Consider the following 22,660-nt stretch of genomic DNA (forward strand, 5'->3'; position numbering starts at 1 on the left):
CCTTGCCAGGAAATGTTGAGGACGGACTCCGAGACCTTCTGTAGGCAGAGAAAGTGCTCATCGTTTGGGGAGTTCTGAGTGATCTTGTTTGTTTCCAAAGGGGAACCAATGTGTTTGGGGTGCCCCAGGGCCAACTCCAGGGTTGAGGACGCAAAAAGAGGCTGCTGGATGAGGCCCATGGCCCATCTAATCCAGCACCCTGTTCTCACAGGGGCCAACCAGATGCCTGTGAGAAAAACCAGGCAGATGAACAAGAATACAAAAGCAACTCTCCTTTCCCATGGTTTCCAGGAACTGGTATTCAGAAGCACTGCTCCCACCAAATGTGGGTTGGGTGGGGGCTCCCAGAAAGGTGCCATTCTGCAGTTTACTAGTTGACAAGATAGGGCACCTCTTCTTCGCCTGCACACAGTGGCGCCAACCATAGCATTTGGGCTCAGAAATGGGAGATGCCATTGTTGCCATTTTACCTAAACTGACCAGCTCCCATTACACAAACTTGCCATTACTTTTAAGTTGACCCAGTCTCTCTGAACCTCCGCTATATGCAAGTGGAGAACTCACGTCTTCTGAGTGGTGAAATGAACGGAACAAAAACGCCTCTTGCGATTCACCGCAACTACTGCGTTCGCCCTAGTTAGACACCGTAAAATCAGCTTTATGTCAAATGCTGCGGTGGAAGACCAAATATTTGCAACTATTTATAGGGGGAACGGATTTCAGCTCTATTGTTGACTCCTTTAAGCGATGGCAACCGGTAGCGCTGCAGCAACAGACTTTGGTATAAGCTTAAAGGACTAGGCTCTAGAAATGAACTTTCAAAGGTCAAGCAGAGGAAAGGTTTGATACAGATAGCGTGAGGAAGAAATCGCAGCGGCAGGATCAGCACGAAAGCCATGTGTGCTGTAGTACTTAACGATTGTTCCTGTAGCTTTTCAACAACCAGAATCTTGATGGGGAATTTGCTGCCCTCTGGATATTGATGGACTACTAGCAGTTCAAAAGCACACCCCAAAACTGCAAGTTTTTCTGGGGGTGGGGTGGGGGAGGTAAATGGCATTTCCGTGCGCTGCTCCGGTTTCGGTGTTCTGTTTGCACTGGGAACGGCTTAGTCATGCTGGCCATGACTGAGAAAATCTGTCTGTGGACAAATGCCGGCTCCCTCAGCCTGTAAAGCAAGATGAGTGCCGCAACCCCAGTCATCTGTGGCTGGACTTAACTGCCAGGGGTCCTTTACCCTTTTACAATTCTCATCTTCCCTGACTCATTGGTTGTGGTGGTTGAGGATGATGGGATTTGTAGTCCATCAACATCTGGGCGGTCACAGGTTTCCCACCCATGGTTCAAAAGCTTGCTTTCCCCTCAGCCAAATGTTTAAATTTGTGTTTCTAGACTATAGAGCATTCACAATGGAGTCAACAACTTTGGGGGTAAAATCCTAAAAAAGGCTCAACAATCTTGGTCGGCCCTCACACATGTTCACTTCATCAAATCTGGCCCCTCTTTGAAAAAAGTTTGGGCACCCCTGGTCTATGGAGTACCTCGAAGCTTGATTCACACACACACATCTGCTTTTCCCTATTAATGCCTGAAACTTCACGAGAGCGCGGTTTGGCCCTTACGGCAACAGCTGCTGCACTCAAGATTCTTGGAAAAGATGTGGGAGACCAGGATCAACTGCAATCCTTTTATGCTTTGCTGCCACATGACAAGTTAAAAGCAGGGGTTCTGCCATAACCGAGGCAGTAATTTCAAGGACTGTACCACTTTAGGCCTCTGGAAGGGGCTCTTGATTAAACTCTTCTCCATATATAGGTAAAGGTACCCCTGCCCGTAGGGGCCAGTCTTGACAGACTCTAGGGTTGTGTGCTCATCTCACTCTATAGGCCGGGAGCCAGCACTGTCTGCAGAAACTTCCGGGTCACGTGGCCAGGGTGACAAAGCTACTCTGGCGAGTCAGAGCCGCACACGGAAACGCCGTTTACCTTCCCACTAGTAAGCGGTCCCTATTTATCTACTTGCACCCGGGGGTGCTTTCGAACTGCTAGGTTGGCAGGCGCTGGGACTGAGCAACGGGAGCGCACCCCGCCGTGGGGATTCGAACCGCCGACCATGCGATCGGCAAGTCCTAGGCGCTGAGGTTTTACCCACAGCGCCACCCGCGTCCCTTTCCATATATACCTCACCCCAAATCACTTCACAATCAAAAGTAGGGTGGTAGGGAGAAAAGGCTGGAATCCATTTGATATACCAGTTCTCTATGTGGTGGAATTTTTATATAGAACATTCAGTCTTATGAACATGCACTTGCAACCTTAAACCATACAGCCCAGAGACAGGTTTTTACTGTATCTGTATTACCAGGAAAAATGCCAAAGCTCACTCTTTTGATATTTTCTTTAAATCAAAAGAGTGAGCCCAGGCACCTAAGGGTAGGCTTTTGAACCTGAACTCAAAAGCAGGGAAGGAAACGAGTAACCTTTTGTTTTGAAACCAAGATCAAAAATTATGGATCAGAGTTGCAATTCTTAATTGAAGTAATTGAAGGATCCATCTACTAAAGAACTAGCTGCTGGAAGCTAGTCTTCATTGGGCAAACACTTAATCAACAGGCTGGCAGAACCTCCATAGCAGATTTGGAGGTCATGGGAGACAGCGGATGGGAAAGAATTGCTGTAGCTTATCTCTCCTCCCATTCTGCTGGAGTCCACACACACACACACACACACACACACACCGCCCACCCCATTAAAGACAGAAGGAAGTTTCAACAAATTATAGAAAGTTTAAAATAAGTTAAAGGCGGCTCCTCTCAAACTATATGAGTAATAACCCTAGCTGCAACGCTGGAGGAAAGAGGTGATGTAAACGATTTAATGTAATTTAAGTAGGCTTTATGATTTTTCTAAGTAAGTGCAGGCTTTGTGGCTGCAGGCCTCTTTTGGTCTCAAAGCCATACAGAGTTTAAAAGCTGGCAACACATTGCATCATGATTGTTTTCCCAGGACCGTAACACTCTTTTGGACTGAATCCAACTAAGTCATCTCAGTGCAGACTAATCAAAATCAATGGGTAGGATAAACTTACACCCACTGATTTCAGTGAGTTGACACTATTATTAGTTGGATCCAGCCCACTTTCCACATATGCACTCATACTCAACAAGTGGCAGCATAATGAAACAGAGGAAGACTGTTCCTTGCTCACATTAATTGGCACTTCCTCCTTGGAGGCACCACTTGTGATCCATCAAAGTGGGCTTTGATCCATCAATAAGGCCATGTCAGCAGCTATCAAGCCCTGAAGGCAACCTCTATGGCAAGGCTCCACCATGTTTCCCTCCCCGCAGTGTTTGACCAGCAGAGGGCAAACAAGCCAGAGCTTCCAAGTGCAAAGGGGGAAGAAATGAGATGACATCACACTTGCGAAGTAGGTATTATTTATTAAGGCTTGTATTCTCCTAGAGGAAAAAAGTTAATCTGATGCTGTCCCATTACTCCTTACATCGGAAGCAACAGTCCAGAGACAAAGCTATATGTTCTAAATACAAGTCTAAATGATACAGCTTAAACTTTCATTTAAATCGGAGGTCCTCTTGAGTAAGTAGATTTCAGAAGATATTTGCTTTCTAATATAAGTAAAAGATCCTCTACAATAAACACGTGCAGGTTCAGTGTGCTAGAGCAACAGGCATGAGCATCAAGAATTCATGCTTAATTTTGAAACTCCGGTTGGTGGCCATTTCTTCAATAGCTTCCTCATTCCACAAAAACATGACAGCAAATTCCGTTTCTTAAAACAGTTGTTTTTACTCATCCAACAGAAAAAAAATAGACACATACACACAGTTTTAAACATCTGAAGCATAATCCATCATATGAGTCTGTACTAAGATTCTATATTAAAGCTCACCATTATTGGTATAAAATTTTAAATGACATTTTAGAGAAGGTGGGTGAAGAACAAAAGCAGGGGACAGATTAAAAATGATTTAATGGGTATTAGAAAGCTGAAAAAAGCCTTTAAAAGCCACATTGCCCCCAAGCCCCTGCGATGCTGAAAACATTTAAACCATTAAAAAACTATAACACAAAAAAAGATGGCAGAGAAAATTTCATCTTTTTGTTGCAGGATATGATATAGCAGGTGCACACAAAATTCATCAGATATGAATGAAAGGCTGTTTTTAGACTGCATGAGGAAGAACCCAAGGGGAACATTTCTCATGCAAACTTCACTGAAAAGGACTGAAAATTATGCAAGTGCAAAATTGCATTTGTACAATTTTCATCTATGCAGCCCATGCAAGATGTGATACTTGTGAATTGTTCCCTTTTCATTTTCTACAAGACAGAAAAGTGCTTTCAGGATTTTTTTTTTTTTTAAAAAACCAATCAACAAAACAGATAAAAAGTGAACTATACAAAGAGATCTGAACTTGCTGCATTGTCAATGCTTTTGACTTGGATGTTATTTCGCCAAATAAATGACAAAAAAGTAAAACACACACAATATTTTTTTGTATGCTTGCCATGAAGGAGCAAGACAATTTTGGAGACTGTTGAAACAAGAGGATCTGCACTACATAAATATAAAATTATAGTGAATTTTCAGATTAGAAACATAATTTGTGTTGAAGGTAAAAAGTCTTTGGGAAATACTAATATTTATCAGAAACTTCAATTATAGATGAACTTCTTTAACCATTAAAAAAACCCCAGCAAAACACCTTTATTTGTGGATTCTACAGCATTTTACATAGAAAAGGTACAAATTAATGCATATTCACTAGGGCAAAAAACAAACAAAAACAAAACCAAAAAACCAAAAACCAAACACACACTACAATGTACTTAAAAGATGCAACAATTTAATTTCCCCTGCACAAAAAGATATTGGAGCTGAAAGTTTTACAGTCTCCTGATGCCAGAATACAGCATCAGAGCAAATTTTTAAAAAGATTCAATTTTTCATAATCAAATTTAATATCAGTTCTAGTATATATATATATATATTTATATATATATTTATAGCAAACCATATATATGTTTATTCTTATTGTTTATTTCGATTCTGACGTTCCTGTAAAGAAAAAAACATCGTATTAGATCACTTATTTGTACCTGTACCTTAGATACACTGCCATGACCACAGATTTATAGTATTGGGACATATAATTATCTCTGTATTTCAGGAGTTTTGTTCCATGTGCACAATGAACAAGGATACAACAAAATTCCCTCATTAAGAGGACACAACTTGGGTTCTACTGTTATGCCACGGACATTTTTTAAAACTTACTATGCTCAATGGTCGGCATCCATCTCTCGGGAGACAACTGGTAAGAACTCAATGTGTTCTTATAAATAAACCTCTGGGTATGAACTCAAGCATTTAGTGTGGCAGCACCTGAACTTTGGAACTCGCTGCCTATTGAGATCAAGCAGGCCCCTCCACTGTACTATCTAAAAAACAGTAAGCAGTGAACTAAGTAAACAAATAAAGCCAAACGCGGGTGGTTGTGTGCCCATCAGCCTCAAAACAAAACTGGGCCACCCAAAAACAAGACAACGGCTTCTATATTCTCAGCTGACTCAGGAAAATGTTTGCTTGCAAATTAAAACAGAAAATACCTTGTAAAGAACTTCACAGTAGACAATGGCCAGCACTTTTTTCACTAGCTTGCTAGTGAGTGGTAGAAAAAGAAAAGTCCACCCCTCCTGGTAGCTACTGGTACCTTACCTTTTATGTTGGGCACAGCCCAGTAGTGACCAGTGGCACAGTTTCTCTGTCTTTCCAAAAGTGCACGCCACTTCTGGTCACCAAGACAGAGAGGGGTGAAGGAGTAGGGAGCGCAGGGTGAGCAAAATGGTGGACCCAATCTTGCGCCCTTGCTGCTGTGCCAGCACACTTCCCCACTGCCTCTCCAACTCCCTGTTTTGGTAACTGGCAGTAATGCACATCTTTGGGAAGCCAGGCAAGGAATGCAGCCCTTCCCCTGCTGCTACTGGCACAGAGCCAGCCCCCTAATTTGTAGACATGAAACCCCATGCACTTTCCAAGAAGCCTGCAGCTTGGAGCTTACTGAGCTTAACCACAAGTCCCAGTTTAGATGATACATAGAAAACAGACATTGGCTTCGCATGGTCTTGCCAAGCCAAGGGGTGGTTTAGCATGTCATGTGAATGCAGCCAACGTCGTGAAATCAGACACCCTCTTTTATGATTTTGCAACTGCTTTTTTAAGCTGGTCTGGGACCGATATGCTTTGGCTGCTCTGTTCATTTTACTGTTGCTTTTATCACTTTTAAATCTTTGTCAGCCACTCTTGAGAGTCCTTTGGCTGAAAAGCAGGAGAAGAACTATTGCAAAGTCTCACAAACATGCAGAAGGGGACTTGGGACTTGTGTTTCTTTGACCACAGTCCACCCCACATCATGACACTGGGACCATGCAAGTCCCTAGGCTTTCTGAAAGAGGATCACTGGATCCCAGCCTGCTACTGTTCTTTAGAAGGGAACTACGGCAAGCCTTACTGATCACCTAAACAGGCCTGCTCTCAGAGTTTGAAGGCACACTTTTATGTCATGAAGAAACAACTCCAAAACTATGGCCCGAAGTAGTATTTTAAACTTGACAGCAGCTTGTTGTTTCGGGAACAGGAGTTGCTGCTCAGAAAAAAACAACAAAGGCTGCTATAAACAGTGACCTTGCTCACACCAATTACTTTCTGGAAAGTGGCCTGAGAATTTTGCTTTTGCATTATCAGTCACTAGAATGTTTTAATACAAGCATTAAACTAAGTCTACAATGCTGGAATTTGTTCTGTATATTATTCTGATATACTTAAGTGGTGTAAAAAATTCCACTGCTGTATTTTCTAAAGCACTACTCATAAAACCAGATCCCACACTTCCTTAGGGAACCAGTACTTTATTCCCTACTCCCCAGGGAATTGTAAAATGGAGGCATTTCAGGTAAGTCAAGGGAAACTCATTCAGCCTTACTTTTTCCCTAGGAAGCAATACATATACAACACATTCCCAGGTTTATCAGCAATTTATGGACGAGAAGCTCTCTTTAAAAAAATGGATAAACCTGGAACCTGAAGCAACCAGCAGCTGAGACAGCCTCCTCATCCGGTAGGAGCAAGGGCAAGTGGAACAGCTGAAAGGAGTGCATCTGACCTGAGAGGCCAACTTGCTGCCTATACTTGGTAGAGATGTACAAGGAGCATTCTCCAGACTGAAGCTGAGGCCACTATCCCCAATGCCTGAATCACGTGCCCTTTTGCCCAGGCTGACGGAAGTTCTAGATCCTTGGCCTAGTTGTCCCTCCAGTTCTCCTACATTCTTGGCTCCTTTAAATCCATCTTGATTACTGCTATTATGCTTATCTTCTTTCTATCAGTAGTAGTATACTGCCCTTTATCTGTAGATCTCAGGACTGTTCACATAAAAAAGTACAATATATTCCCAATGAACTGCCTTTTGCAATTTTTGAGGGCGATTATTTGAACAGATTTTAATTTTCTGCCTTGTATTATTGTTGTACTGTGCATGTAAAGTAGAAGGAGGGGTTATACCAGTAAAGAACCATTTACTTCAAAGTTAAAGCTCATTTACTGTTCAACCCCGCATTCCTGGGCCTTCCCTCGTGGCGTTCAGTTGAAAAAAATCCCTCTGTAAATTTTGCAAGTTACTTAACGGCTGACTTCTCAGTCTTACATATGACCTGTAATGTTTTATTAGAAGGGTACAAATTCAATTGCAATGGGCATCAAAATATTTGGTGCAGCTGATGAGTACTAACAATGACACCAATTTTACTGAATACAGGTCAAGATCCAGCTGTGTTTGTTCCACTCACACAGTGAGGCTTTTAAGCTTCCTCAAATTGGACCTCCAATACTGTGGGATGCAGGGAAACTTCCCCAGAAGGACATCTCATAAGACACAAGAGATTGTCTTCAGAATGCATTCCTGCCCCTGCCCGCAAGCAGACATGGCAAGTGGTAGTGGATGGGCTTGGATTCCACCCATACTACTTCTAGGATGAAAACCAAATCTGACATCTTAGACCAGTGGTGGCCAAATCTGGCCCTCCAGCTGTTTTTGGGACTACAGTTCCCATAATCCCTGACCACTGGTCCTGTAAGCTAGGGATGATGGGATTTGTAGTCCCAAAACAGCTGGTGGGCCAAGTTTGGCCACCACTGTCTTAGACCAACTAGCAGAGATTATGTATGGGTGCTGTGGATCTCTGGAAAAACCACAAGATGTGAAACATAGGCATTTGCTTTTTAAAACAAATCAGAAGCCCCTTTCAAGCCCTTAGGTCTCTCTCCCCCTGCCCTCCCATATTTCCACAAGTTCAGTAAGACATTCTAGAGCCAGTTTACCTTCCGTACCACCTCTTCCTCCTCCTGGCGCTTTTCGTAATGGGAAAAGTCATCGAAGATAGAAGTTGTGTGCTTGTACGTAGCAATAATTTTAAGCACTTGTTTTGCTTTTTCTAAGGGCACCTCCTGAGTGTCACGGGAGTTTGTAACTGGTTTGTTGTCATTGTTCTCCAGCCTGATGTGTCGGAGTTGGTTGTTGGGCACATCTTTCACAAAGAGCCACTTGACATCAAACTTCCCCTTCCATTTGTCCTGAGACCAGACACCAGCACTGGTGCCGTAATCTACTGGCGACCTCATTTCTGCCACTCCACAGAAATGTCCACTGCCGTTGACACTGAATAATAAGTAGACTGGACCCTTACTATTCATAGAGCGGAAAGCACTGTCCAAACGCTTGTTGCCATGTTCTGTGCTACACCAAATGGAATATTTAATGGAACGATGAATATCGTCCTCAGAATAGCTCTTTATTATGAACACGCGTCCATTTTTAAGGTTCCATTCGAAATCCTTAGGGTTATAACTGTGAGCAGCTTTCAGTTTTTCAAGGACAGGGTGGGATTCGCTGCCTGGGATGGAGTTTGCTGGGGTATTGCCAGGCGAGTTGCTCTCATTACCAGTTCCTCCACTTTGGCCAAAAGCTGCATTTCTGTTACGAGGCGCCACCCACCGGTTTTGAGATGGCGGCGGCTGAGGGTTCTGGTATGGCAACTGGGCCAGTGGAGGTGGCTGGGCAGGAATAGGCTGAATGATTTGTGGCTGTGGGACTGATTGAGGGGAAGGGATCTGCTGAGGAGTTGGAACTTTGGCCACAGGTCCCTTATTGTCCCAGGTACCAATGTCCATGTTATGTTTAATAGGTGGCGGAGGTAAAGCCCCTCCTATCACAGGCCCACTTTTTGCTTTCATCTTGGGCTGAGGCTTTGCGGGTTTGCTAGCAATTGCGGCCCAAGAGGTTGGCTTAGATACCGGCAAGTTTATACTTGATCCCCCATTGCCAGACAAAGCGCCTGTCATCCCAGCACTGTTGACCACAGAACCTACTGTTTTCACGGCAGAAGCTGTGACGTCCCCACCAATCTTCAGTCCAACCATTCCCTGCTCGATGCTGTTCATTCCAGGAGCTTTGTTTAGAGTATCATTATGAAATCCTGTCTGCCCGTCCACCATAGTACCACCGAGGGAACTGGGCGGGTAGCTGTAGCTGCTTCCGTAAGCTGAGTTCTGAGTCTGCTGCCCTTGGGATCCACTTGTTCCCCATGCTGAGAAAGGTGGGTTTTCAGGGAAAAAATTGAATCTGTGCGGGTAAATGTTGTTCCCCAGTCCACCAGGCTGTCCAAAAACAGCATCATGCATGAAATGATGATCACCATTACTGAGCTGTCCATAGGGAGTGAGGTATGGAATGGGAGGGTCTCCTCCAGTTGACCATGGTGCTTCACTGAGAGAGTAGGGATAGCTAATAGAATGCGGGTAATAACTGGACAGGTAGGGATCTGTCATTGATGGATAACTGTTATTCTGTTAAAGACAAGAAAAGTAATTTCAGATTCAGATATTCACAGTGTTATTCAAACCAGAAGAGATGCTTCAGAAAAGTACAAATCTTATGTGCTGCTGTAACTGAAAGAGCTATCAAATGCCCTCAATGTTTAGAAGTGTCCCCTTTCTTAACAACTGTTTCAGCCTCTCAGATAAAAACAGGTTTAGTATTAGTTCACAAGCTTTACAACAAACAGTTTCATGGGTGAATCTTGGAGACATGGAGAGGTTTTTGTTTCCCCGGGCAGCCCCACTATCATTTTATTATACACAGAAAACTGTTTTTCATCTGCTTTCGTAATTCTGTTACTGTATTTTACTTGCTTGTAAATCACTTTGAGACTTTAGAAACACAAAACTTTTTGAAAAACAAAATTAATAAACCTAAACCATAAGCCTTGTCTTCTCTGCCTTCAGGGGGCATGTTAAGCCAACTAGTGAGTTGTGACTAAAGTAGTTTCACAAGATGCCAATGTTACAATATTAGAAATGGGTTACTTATGACTGACAACTTTTATGAACACTCTCAAACACAGTATTTCAGCACATGAAGTTAGTTGGTAAAATCTAAGTGTATGAAAAATGTGATACTGTGCAAGCAAACCACAAACATTCCTAGAGAGAAAATATAATATAAATGCAAGTTCTAATAACATTTCCACCCCCAATTATTGCAAATGCACAACTCTCATATTTGACTCTCCTCTTTCTCTCTCAGTTTTAACTACCTGCTAGAACATGTCACTTCTGCCTCCCTGAAAAGTCCTGGCACTTTGCAATCTTCTCCGTTGCTCTTCGGCCCATGGCTCTGGTTATTTTGCACACTCATTAATTTAACTAGCATTTCTCACTCAGATTAATTCAGTTTGTCTATTCAGAATTGTTCTCATCGTTCTTCATCTTGCCAGCTATTTCAACCACATTTCACAACTCACTGGTTCTACTTCACTCTTGTCCTTTTACTCTACTGGCCGGCTACAGTGAATGTCATCATTGGATCTAGCAAGGGAGTTCTTCAGTTCATTTTAATTTATTTATTATGTTTATATCTACCCTTCCACCCAAAGGAGCCCAGGAAGACAAATTTGTTCTCAAGGCAGGGATGGGGAACCTGTGTCTCTTTGGATATTGTTGACATAAGTCCCAACCACCATGGCCAATAGCCAGGGATTATAGAGTTTTAGTCCAAGAACAGCTGGTGGGCCATAACTCGCCATTCCAGTCCTAAGGTATTATGCCTCCTTACCTACATTGCCCAGTTTCCTGTTATGTTCCCCTCTCTCACAACCCTGACTTCTTTCAACCTCAGTAATAGACTCTCCCACTCTAAGTTGTCTTCGCTCCTGAACCTTGAAAACCTTTCCCCATGTCATTTCCACAACAGCAACCTTTTATCACTCTTTTTTATTTAGCCTTTACATAGCTCCTTTTCTCCTAAGCCAGCCATAACAGCCCAGCTGGACCATATCAAAGGCCCACCCAGTTTAGCATTGTATTCTCACAGCGGCCACTCAAGATGCCCATTGGAAGATCCCCAGCAGGGCATGAGTGCAACTGTACTACCATCACTTGTTCTTCTTGGCAACTGAGGTTAAAAGGCATACTGCATACAAGTACAAATAGTGTTCCCCTCTTGACTACTAGTCTCTATGAATTTGTTTAAACATCTTTTAAAGCAAAGCTGGTGACCATTACTCTTGGAGTACCAAACTACACAGCTTAGTGATATGGGCATATTGAAATCGAGAATTTACATAGGGTAATTTGCATCATAATATTTTCAGATTCCCTACTTGTAAACTGAACACTTTGAAACTTGCCAAGCTCTTCTCATATTCTCATAAACAAGGCTTCCTCCAGGCCATTTATTAACAAGCTTAAAAGGACAAGTGCCAATATTAGTCCCAAAGAACCCCACTTCTTACATCCCTCCAGTGTGATAAGGGCGAATTCATCCCTACTCCCCGTTTTCTGTTACTTAACCAGCCCTCTTATGCCACGACTTTGGCTTTTTGAAAATCTAAGTAAATAATGTCTACTAGATCACCATTATCTTTGATGGTTGGCACCCTCAAAGAAGTATAAAAATTAGATGGAATTTATCCTTGCAGGAGTTATGCTGGTTTCTCATCAAGATTTATTATTCTAGACGCTTGGTAACTATACCTTTAATAATGTTTTCCACCAGTTATCCTAGAACAGTTGTTCACCTGCCTGGCCTGTAATTTATCTGATGCCCCTGAATTCCCTTTTAAAAAATTGGTTTCAGAGTTTCCTGTCCTCAAGTATGAAGGCTGATCTTAATGACAACTTACTTGTCAGAAGGTTAGCAATTTCACGCCCAAGTTATTTAATAGCTCTCAGCTAGTCCTTCTAGTGCCAGTGATTTGTCGGTTCGCCAATAAGGCCTAGAGCTTACTTTGTGACCACTGCTGGCCTCAGTTCCTTGGATTCCCAAGTTAGTTCAGGCACCAGGATCTGCCTTACCTCTTTGACAACAAAGACAGGTGCAAATAATTCACTCAGGGGTGTATCCAACTAAGTTCTACTCAGAGTAGGACCTTAGCTGGATATAATCATCAGCTTTGCTGCAACTTCCTTTAGCACATCTTTGGACTCCCTTGTCATCTAAAGGTCCAGCCAACAGCCTAGTCAGTTTTCTTCTTCTTCTAATGTATTAAAATAAACATTATTCCAGAGTTAACAATATTTAAAAGTTATCTTCCCATTCACCCTGCAGTAGATTAACCCCTTTTCAGGCACCAACCAAATACACCGTTCCTACAGTCCCATGACTGATACTTCAGAAATAATAAAGATACCGTAAGTTCTCAATTTACACATGGGTTTTTACGTTCTGGAGATTGCACTTGAAGCCAAAACTATGCTTTGGCACATTGGGTGTAATGGCAGGTGTGATTGCCAAAGTCTTCTTTCCCAGACACCAGTCTGCTTTCTGTTCCCTTTTTAAACATTTTTTTTGCCAAGTGTGTAAAGCTGAATGTGCACAAGTTAAAATTCACATAAGTTGCGGGCATAATGTGGGCTTACTGTACTTTACAATTGTAAAATATAGAACCAAAAAGCCAAAACTTAAATCATTTTAACTCTCTACACACAGTTGACAAAACAAATACATTTTCAACAGGCAAAAAAGTATCAGGATTGTAGACACCTGTCTGATTTCAACAGGAGCAGTGTTCCAAATTACCAAAAGAGATGCATTTTATTCAGTGCCATTGGATACAACAAATGCAAAAGGTAAGCATTAATAATTCATAGGAAGAAACAGTGATTCCTACCTAACAGGTGATGCTTTTGCACTTTGACACCCTAACTTTGCACTACACCTAACCGTGGAGACTTTGGCTATCTTACAAGACCACACACCATTCAAGTTAAAAGGATCCGTAATTCCAAGTGACCTAGCATACCTTCAACCTCAGGTATTTTTGATATCCTAACCTTTTTAGCACAACTTTGTGACCTGACGCTATCTCGTAACTCCAAGTCTAACATTTCCATGTGCAGCCGTAGCGGAATAAAGCCGTTTTACTCATCTTTGGTAAATTTCCCCACGACAAGTCGTACCTTGGTTTTCGAACGCCTTGGTACTCGGATGCTTTGGCTCCCGAATGCCACAAACCCAGAAGTGACATTCTGGTTTGCAAACTATTTTTGGAAGCCGAACATTCGACATGACTTCTGATTCAGAAGCTGCACTTTGGTTTCCGAACATTTTAGAAGTCAAATGGACTTCCGGAACGGATTCCATTTGACTTCTAAGGTAAGACTGTATTGTGCTTGCCCTCTGTCACATGATCCCTTAATAAGTCTTTGACTATTAAGTTGCATTTCAACCAATTTCATCATAACTTTCTGGGTTGCTGTTGTTTATACACACTTGCGGGTTTCTTGAAATTAAAATCCTAATTGGTCAATTTCACCTTTTTCACCTGTTATGGGTTTCTGATGATGTATTACAAATGTGCAGCTTGATAGTTAAGAGTGTATGAAAGATTGTAGCATGGCAAACCAACTTTATTGAAGATATTTATTTACAAGCTTTTCACAAAGTTTTAAAAGTAACAATTATACCTATTTAACAAAACAGCATGGCCTATCCACCCCAGCAACAAGCTTCACCTATGTGAATGCCACACAGCATATAGACAGGGCTTTAGACCCGGTTTAGACCACATGGGTGGTGCTGTGGTCTAAACCGCAAAGCCTAGGGCTTGCCGATCAGAAGGTCAGTGGTTCGAATCCCCGCGACGGGGTGAGTTCCTGTTGCTCGGTCCCAGCTCCTGCCAACCTAGCAGTTCGAAAGCACATCAAAGTGCAAATAGATAAATAGGTACCGCTTTGGCGGGAAGGTAAACGGCATTTCCGTGCGCTGCTCTGGTTCGCCAGAAGCGGCTTTGTCATGGTGGCCACAAGACCCAGAAGCTGTACGCTGGCTCCCTCAGCCAGTAAAGTGAGATGAGCACCGCAACCCCAAAGTTGTCCGCGACTGGACCTAACAGTCAGGGGTCCCTATACCTTCTGCTGAAAAAGTGGCCAGGGTCTCATCGGCAGGCATTGCCTCATCAAGCTTTGCTGAAAATTCCAGTACAATTACATGGAAGGACTGTAGCACAGTAAAGGACCATGCAAATAGCTACCAGCTCATACTGGACTTCTTCCAAACTACTCTTACCCAAAAAAATGATGGATCAGCTCAGATTATTCAATCAAATTACTCAAGCACTGTCAATGTTGATACACATGCCTACACTGGAAGCTATTTTCTGAGTTGATTCCACTGTTAAAATATTCCACTGATAAAAATATTCTGCTTTTGGGTGGTCTGTTAAAATTTGAGCATGTCATTTGTTCAAGGTAATACCTATACATTTTTAAACTCAGACTTTAAAACTCTTTAATACAAGGTAATACCTATACATTTTTAAACTCAGACTTTAAAACTCTTTAATACAAATATGATATTTTTATTAAAAATGAATTTCTACAGGCCATCAAGAATATGCACCATATAAGTTCCAGTACTTCTTTTCAGCAATTAGTTACCATGAGTTACCATCCTTAAAAAGCAGAGCAGTAAGGTAACCTAGTTCATTACCCTGTAATAAAGCATGATTCTCCATATCTAACTATTTCTGGGAGAACTCTATATTGCGTAAGTTATAGCATTGTAGTTAACAGAAAGGAGCAAATCATAATATGCCCAAACTACTTAAAAGATAAGGAATAAATTCAGCTGACAAGCGAAGTGTGTCAAGCATCACTTTACTGGGGAAGATAAAATTTTCCAAAGTCACTACCACAACTGAGAAGGAAAAAAGTGTTTAGAATCCTATACAAACTAGTTATTTAATTAAGATGATGGGCAACTGCTCAGCAGCAGTGCCATACAAGTAACTTATTATTATTATTTGGCCTTTCCTAGTTGCTTTATACAGAAAGAAGCACCTCAAGACAACTTTACAACAAAATAAAACTCTCATCATGAAAAAGAAACCCCCAAACAACTTGCCTATTTCAAGTGTTGGGCTAGCATAATGCGTTGAACATAGGCAGCTGGGCTGAAGTGTGTACCAACTAAGTTAAATATCAGTTCAACTATTTTCACAGGGTGGCCTTTGGGGAGCCAGTACCTCTCATACAGATTTAACTCACAGGGCTATCATGACGGTTAAATACTTTTATACTTCCAATATAATCATTCATTGATGCAACTGAGGATCAAACTACACGTGATGGAAAATGGTTGAACCCTTTACCTCCGATTCAAACTACACCCCTGAAGCTGCCATTATCCCCAGAGGGAAAACTCTGCATCAAATAGCAGCTTTGGGGATAACTTAAGCTGAAGGATCAATGAGGGGGTAAAAGGGTCAGAACACCTTCCCAACAGCCCCCAAATTCATTTATGGTGCTGCTGCTGCTGATTAGGGGCGTGGGTGGCGCTGTAGTCTAAACCACTGAGCCTCCTGGGCTTGCCAATCGTAAGTTTGGCAGTTTGAATGTGTTCAACAGTGTGAGCTCCCATTGCTCTGTCCCATCTCCTGCGAATCTAGCAGTTTGAAAGCATACCAGTGTGAGTAGATAAATAGGTATCACTGCAGTGGGAAGGTAAACGGTATTTGCATGCACTCTGGCTTCTGTCACAGTGTTCCGTGTGCCAGAAGCAGTTTAGTCATGCTGGCCACATGACCCAGAAAAAGTTGTCTGCAGACAAACACCAGCTCCCTCGGCCTGAAAAAGTTTGGCTCTCTCTACCATATATTACAATGATTTCCTTAAAAAAAAATACACAACTTTCTGATTATCTTCACTCCCGCCCTTTTTTGAAAAAAAGAAACAAATAATATTTTCAGCAGTGCTAACTAACCTGATTTGACTGTCCAGAAAGGTAAGGCTCAAAATCGTTGTCGTGAACTGTATCTTTCTGATGAAGAGAACCATTTTGCACTGAAACAAAAGAGCTGAAGTTATAGCCGTGTACATTCTTGAAGTCTCAGTAAGAACCATTTCCTAAAGCACAGTGACAGCATATGTAAACAAAGCAGTTTTTATCCTATGGCACTGTAAATTCAAGAAGGCAGAGGGGTCAGATTTCAACAAGATGGAAAAAAAATCTTTCACAGGAACGCTAAATGCCATTGTTGCCTATAAGACTAGTTTGAATGACATTTACTGAGCAGGTTTTTCAACAACCTGCAACACAGCTTTGGCAAGAACAGGAGTAACATTCATACAATGTACTAACATACTCTTCGCCTGAGAAGGAAGACTAGGGAAGCTTAGCAAGCAAGAGCAGAAATCCGAGAGGCCTCCAAGTCAGCATGGCATGCCAGGAAGAGGTCAATAAAATGCTAGCTGAATGGTCTTTAAAGTTCAAGTCTTGGTATCTTTTATGTAGAATGGAGACTATACTTTCTCATAACAATCTGGATTATTATAGGTATTGCTCTTTATTAATGTATAATAACTAGCAAAAATATCTGTTTTTTAAGCCAGCTTTTCAGACCGCAGTCTAAGGAACCCTGGGATTCTTGCTTATCACAGGTTCCTCACTGAGAAGACCTTCAATACAGACAAGTATCCCTGAATGACAGATTGACAGTTGTTATAATTTCCATTCTAATGTGCAGCTTCAGGGGAGTGCTAGGCATGGTCTTATGTGCACTCAGTTGACACAGGGATACACTGAAGCCCAACAAGCCTGGCCAGTACTTCATGTCTGCTGCAGGAAGCCTACAGCAATCCTCCATATCCAGAACTGTTCACAGTGTGCAGGTATTTGATGGCAGACCAGATGATATGAAACAAACTCCATGAAAATAGGTTTCAAAGTCACTAACTAGTTAACACGTGTATTTAAGTTACCAGAAGAGTTTTATAAGTAAAACATAATAAATGTTCAAATACCACCTTAGATATCAAAAGGATAACTTTTAGGGGGGAAACCCTCTCCTCTTTTATGTGCACAAAATCAGAAGTCTTCTTTAAGCGATGCAAAAATAAATGAATTAAGCCTTTATGTAACTACAAAACCCCATACTGGAAACAAATATGATAGCTTAGGGCAATTACAAGTTTTAAACGGCTTAGCGTAACAAAATAAGAGAAAGCATTTATACTTAATTGTTGGGGAGGGATTAACCACAGTGCGAACAATTAAAACGCTATAGAAGGGCACTTCGAGAACACTAGACAGAAGATGCCAAAGCCAAGGACTACTGAAATTTATGGGCTCTAGCATGCCTAACTCTGTTCTGGATTGTGCTCAGGGATCCAGCAAACAACAGGAAACTGACGGCATGGCATGGCATAGAATGGCAAAGTTTTTCACCTTGTCTACCATGCTTACTTTTTAAAGCTGTTTTTAAACCCCTCTTAATTTTGTTGAAAATATATAGGCTTAAATAACTTCCCACCAGATTTAAAATTCCAAATACTAAACTAGTATGAAGAAAAGATCTGGAAGATGATGCTAAACGATTCCATAATTGCTTGTGGAAACAAGAACGACTCATCTGAACATGCAAATTATACTTTTGATTTTGATGCATTGTGGTCCGCCTTTAAATTTCAGAATTGGGTGGACTATAAATCTAAATAAAATATGTAACAGCATAATCCAAATGTGATGGTGACTATTTGCTCTCCGACATTCAGCTGTGTCAAATGTTGCTATTTTATACATAATCTCTGCATCTTGCAGTCAAGAGGAGTTTGAACTTTGGGATGAGTGCTCCAAAAATAGTTTCAGTGGAAAAAAGAGCAGTGATGTGTCAACTCCCATGACCTATAATCCCATAACTACCAATAATACTCTGGTGACAGAAGAGGAAGTGGCCTAACTGCAATACAAAATTAATACATTCTTGGAAAATTTACCTATTTTATCTCTTCTTTTATACAAATGAAAACAATGCTGGTGCAAAAATAAATAGGTATGCATCGTTTTTAAACAAAAACTGAGATAGATGTCTGCACAGAAACAATGGTGTGAAAACATACACATAGTTTAACACATTGATCTTAATCAAACATCCTGAGTAAATGCCACTGAAATTCAATAAGACTTACTTCTACACAGGATCTTGTTGCAACAAGATCTGTTTCAACAGTGAAAGCCAAGTTTCATCCAGTATATTCAGTCTAGATCTACTTTCTGAACCATCTATTTTAAATTAAAAATTTCCTTACCTTTATTATCTTGCCCTTTCGGTCTCTGTGATGTCATAAGCACATGTTCAGATAAAGAAGAGAGATAGAGCAGATAATATGTCACTTCCTGAGCCACAATAAAGCAAAAGATCATTCCAATTTAGATATATATATATATATATATATATATATATATATATATATATATATAGTAATCCATGATATATAAAGAATATATAATACTGTAACCTACACTGAGTGACAAGGCAAAGCCATGTAAAGTCCTACAGTTCCCAACCACAGCCCTTTCTTTCTGATCTTAGGTTTCTGCATCGGTTACCAGTTTAGTCAGTCAGTATGTACAGTGAACCATCTCAAAGTATTTCTTGCTAGTTCCAGCTAGAAATGGTCAAGGGCACTACATGAACAGTATTCAATGACTCCCAAGAAATTAGTACAAAATGAACACTCAGTAGTAGAGCACGATGACAGCCAAGTATTCAGCATGGTATTTTTTAAGAGAGGGAGAGGAGAGAAGAAGAAGAGGAGTTTGGATTTGATATCCCGCTTTATCACTACCGCGTTTTTGGGGACGCGGGTGGCGCTGTGGGCTAAAGCCTCAGCGCCTAGGGCTTGCCGATCGAAAGGTCGGCGGTTCGAATCCCCGCGGCGGGGTGCGCTCCCGCTGCTCGGTCCCAGCGCCTGCCAACCTAGCAGTTCGAAAGCACCCCCGGGGGCAAGTAGATAAATAGGTACCGCTTACCAGCGGGAAGGTAAACGGCGTTCCGTGTGCGGCTCTGGCTCGCCAGAGCAGCGTTGTCACGCTGGCCACGTGACCCGGAAGTGTCTCCGGACAGCGCTGGCCCCCGGCCAATAAATGTGAGATGGGCGCACAAACCCCAGAGTCTGGCAAGACTGGCCCGTTTGGGCAGGGGTACCTTTACCTTTACCTTTATCACTACCCGAAGGAGTCTCAAAGCGGCTAACATTCTCCTTTCCCTTCCTCCCCCACAACAAACACTCTGTGAGGTGAGTGGGGCTGAGAGACTTCAAAGAAGTGTGACTGGCCCAAGGTCACCCAGCAGCTGCATGTGGGGGAGCGGAGACGCGAACCTGGTTCCCCAGATTGCAAGACTACCGCTCTTAACCACTACACCACACTGGCTCCTGTTGCATTCAGGTCCTACATTTAGGATTTCCAGAGGCATATGGTAGGCCAATGTGAGAATAGGATGCTGGACTATGTGGGACATTATCCTGATCCAGAAGGCTCTTTGATGTTTTTAGAAACCCCTCACCACCTCATGAGACAAGGCTGGGGACTGCAAGGCAGACACACACTGGAAAAGCACTCCGACTCAAGAGCAAAGGCAGAAACAAAGGGAAACAGATAAGGGAAACAGCACCTAGCTTTAGCATGTGTATGAAATGCCAAGGGAGGAATTGCTAGGGAGAGATAACAAAGAAAAGAGCAGTTGACTTCTTTGGGACCTTCAGGAGTACGTAAAAACCTGCAGGGGGACAGAGTAGCTGCAACAGTTTACACAGGGGTCACTGGGGGCACATGTGTAATACAAGGGCCTTCCCTGGTACCTACAAGGTCCCACTCTCCTGCTAAAATTAGACTTCAAAGAAACATCCTATTGCATGCAATAGAAAAGTTTGCTGTGTGTGTTTTGCACCCATGATAGTTTCTGTGATTTGCAGATATGCCATTGGGCCCAAAAAGGTTGATAAACAAAGATGTGGGAAATGTTGGCTGTTAAGAAAGACATATGAAGAGGAACACTAAAGTTTTGGGCATCCCAAGCACAAAGAGAAAGGTGGAAGGGAAGGTAGCCACATTTCCAAATTTAAGAAATAAGTAAAGCAAAAAAACAAAAACAAAGTTAAGTCTTGTGGAAACCAGAGAAACACACCCCCTTCAGAAACAAACCAAGAAGTAGCACATCAAAGAATGACATATACACAGGGTAAGAAAGCATGAAATAGGTGCGAAATAAAATTGAACACCATAACAAAGGGCACTTACAGTAAACATCAGAAAGGCTATCTAGGAACCTTATCAAATTTATTATGGCATGAGCTTTTGCAGGCAAAGCTGATGAAGTAAATTAGTTAGTCTTTCAAGATGCCACAAGTCTCTTTGCAGTTTTTACTGCAACAAACATAGTTACACCTCTGGAAAATACATAGCCTTGATACAGTTTTGTGGCTATGACTGTGAGGTTGCTGGTCCAAACCTTGTATCAGTCATGGTATCACAAGGTAGCCTTAAGCAAGCCACTACTTCTCAGCCACAGACTGAGACATAAATATATACTATTTACCTACTTTACAGTACAATTGTTAAGAATTACTGAGATAATAGAAGACCATTTGAAAATCCTACAGAATTGTCATGTATGAATAAAGGGAGAAGCAGTTCCCCACAAAATCCAAGACAGCAAAGAGAAATGTTCCTCCAGGAGAGGGATGTGGAGCATGTATCTCAAAGGAGGAGGAAAGATCCAGAAAGTGGAAGGGGAGCGTTTCCCAAACTTTTTTGGGCAACGGCACACCTGTTTAATGAAAAAAATCTCGCGGCACACCACCGCGGCACAGCCCCGTGACGTCAGCGCGCAGCGTCACGCCGGGAGGGACGCACGAAAGTGAAAGTTTTTTCCCTCCCCCTTGCCGGGGAACCTCCAAGCTTTGGGGGTGGGAGGAGGCAGCAGAGCGAGGGACTGAGGGACGGCGGCAACTGAGGTGGCGGCGGCTGTTGTGGTGGTGGTGGCGATAGCGGGCGGAGGAGGGGGCGGCGGCGGGGCTTGAGGAGCCGTCGCCGGGAGTTGCTGCTGCTGTTGTTGCTGCTGCTGTTGTTGCTGCTGCTGCCCGGACATGCCGGCCTCCTCCTCCTCCGCTGTCTCGCGCTCCTCCCTTTTGCACGCGCTGCCCCGCCGCTCGGCACCACCACCGCGGAGCCGCCCCCGGCTCGACGCGGATCCTCGCCGCCGCCGCCTCTCACCGCCTGACTCGCCCGCCTCCCTCCCACGGCACACCAGCCAACGTCTCACGGCACAGTAGTGTGCCGCGGAACACCGGTTGGGAAACACTGCCCTACACTGTAATAGGTAGCTTGCGGCCTTCCAGATGCTGTTGGGACTCCAATTCTCCTTATTCCTGACCTTGCTAGCTGGGGAAATGGAAACTGTAGTCCAGCAACATCTGGAAGACCACGTTTCCCATCACTACCCTACACTGTACAGCTTTAGTGGGGAAGAGATGTGAAGCGTTTGGTACATGAAGTGCATCCCAAGGCATGTGTGCATGTACATCTTTCAGAATAACACTTCCTGAATCTGATGACATGGACCATAGTCCATGCAAGCTTGCGCCATAATACATTTATTAGCCTTTAAGTCGCAAGACTTTATTGCAACATCAATTATCTTTCCTCAAAAAGCACCCATACAATGACTGCAGATGTCCAGTTCACACATTGCACAAATGCAAACCCTGGTTTGGCACCAAGTACTCAACAAAATCACGGCCAATTGCAGCTCCCGTCAGAGGCACATATGTGTTTATCTCGCCCTCACATTAAGCGTGCACTTAGTGTACACAACCTTCGGATGAACAACGCTTGTAACAGCCCCTGCGAGGGCCTAGTAGTGCGTGTGACACAGCCAAACTCTTACGGGACCGAACAAAGGCCCGGAGGAAGGGGAAAGGAAGAGGCGGAAGAAATAAAGGAAAAACCTCATCCCTACCGCCCCTCCCAAAAAGAAAAAAAAAAAAAGGACAGGGCTGGATTTGCATAAAACGGGAAAGAGAAACAAGGGCGAGTGTGGACAAGGCAGGCTGGGTGGGTTGCTTAGGCCCAGGAAGGAGAATTAAAGGGAGCTCGAGGTTTAAATTGCAAACAGAAGGAAATGCAGGGAGGGGGGAAAGGGGGCGAGCGCTGCCCGTTCTTCCCTCTCCCCACCGCCCACCCATGATCCGCTTACCTGGGGGTCAACGCTGGTGGCAGACATCTCTCATGCGCGCCCTGAAG

At 42.9% G+C, this 22,660-nt stretch overlaps 1 protein-coding gene across 2 annotated transcripts; it reads right to left on the reverse strand.

Moving 5' to 3' along the window:
* Positions 1-3,422: 3,422 nt before the first annotated feature.
* YTHDF1 (YTH N6-methyladenosine RNA binding protein F1) lies at positions 3,423-22,655 on the reverse strand. Of its 2 annotated transcripts, none has more exons than XM_082226102.1 (5): positions 22,614-22,655; positions 18,664-18,688; positions 16,340-16,419; positions 8,401-9,924; positions 3,423-5,082 (listed from the first exon to the last, which is right to left on the reverse strand). In XM_082226102.1, the coding sequence occupies exons 1-5, from the start codon at positions 22,638-22,640 to the stop codon at positions 5,056-5,058; spliced, it is 1,683 nt and encodes a 560-aa protein (XP_082082228.1). In that variant the 5' UTR covers positions 22,641-22,655; the 3' UTR covers positions 3,423-5,055. The 2 variants fall into 2 exon arrangements, with proteins under 2 accessions (XP_082082228.1, XP_082082227.1); XM_082226101.1 differs by having other exon boundaries at positions 18,664-18,751.
* Between the last annotated feature and the right edge of the window lie 5 nt (positions 22,656-22,660).

This window comes from Podarcis vaucheri (genome assembly GCF_965113315.1).
Source record: "Podarcis vaucheri genome assembly, chromosome: 6".
NCBI lineage: Eukaryota > Metazoa > Chordata > Lepidosauria > Squamata > Lacertidae > Podarcis > Podarcis vaucheri.

Coding starts and splice junctions, on each gene's coding strand:
- YTHDF1 (XM_082226101.1), bottom strand. CDS start 22,640: ATGTCTGCCACCAGCGTTGACCCCCAG. Junction 16,420..18,663: donor GAAAGGGCAAGATAATAAAG/GTAAGGAAATTT, acceptor CTTTTGTTTCAG/TGCAAAATGGTTCTCTTCAT. Junction 9,925..16,339: donor TTTCTGGACAGTCAAATCAG/GTTAGTTAGCAC, acceptor TGTCTTTAACAG/AATAACAGTTATCCATCAAT.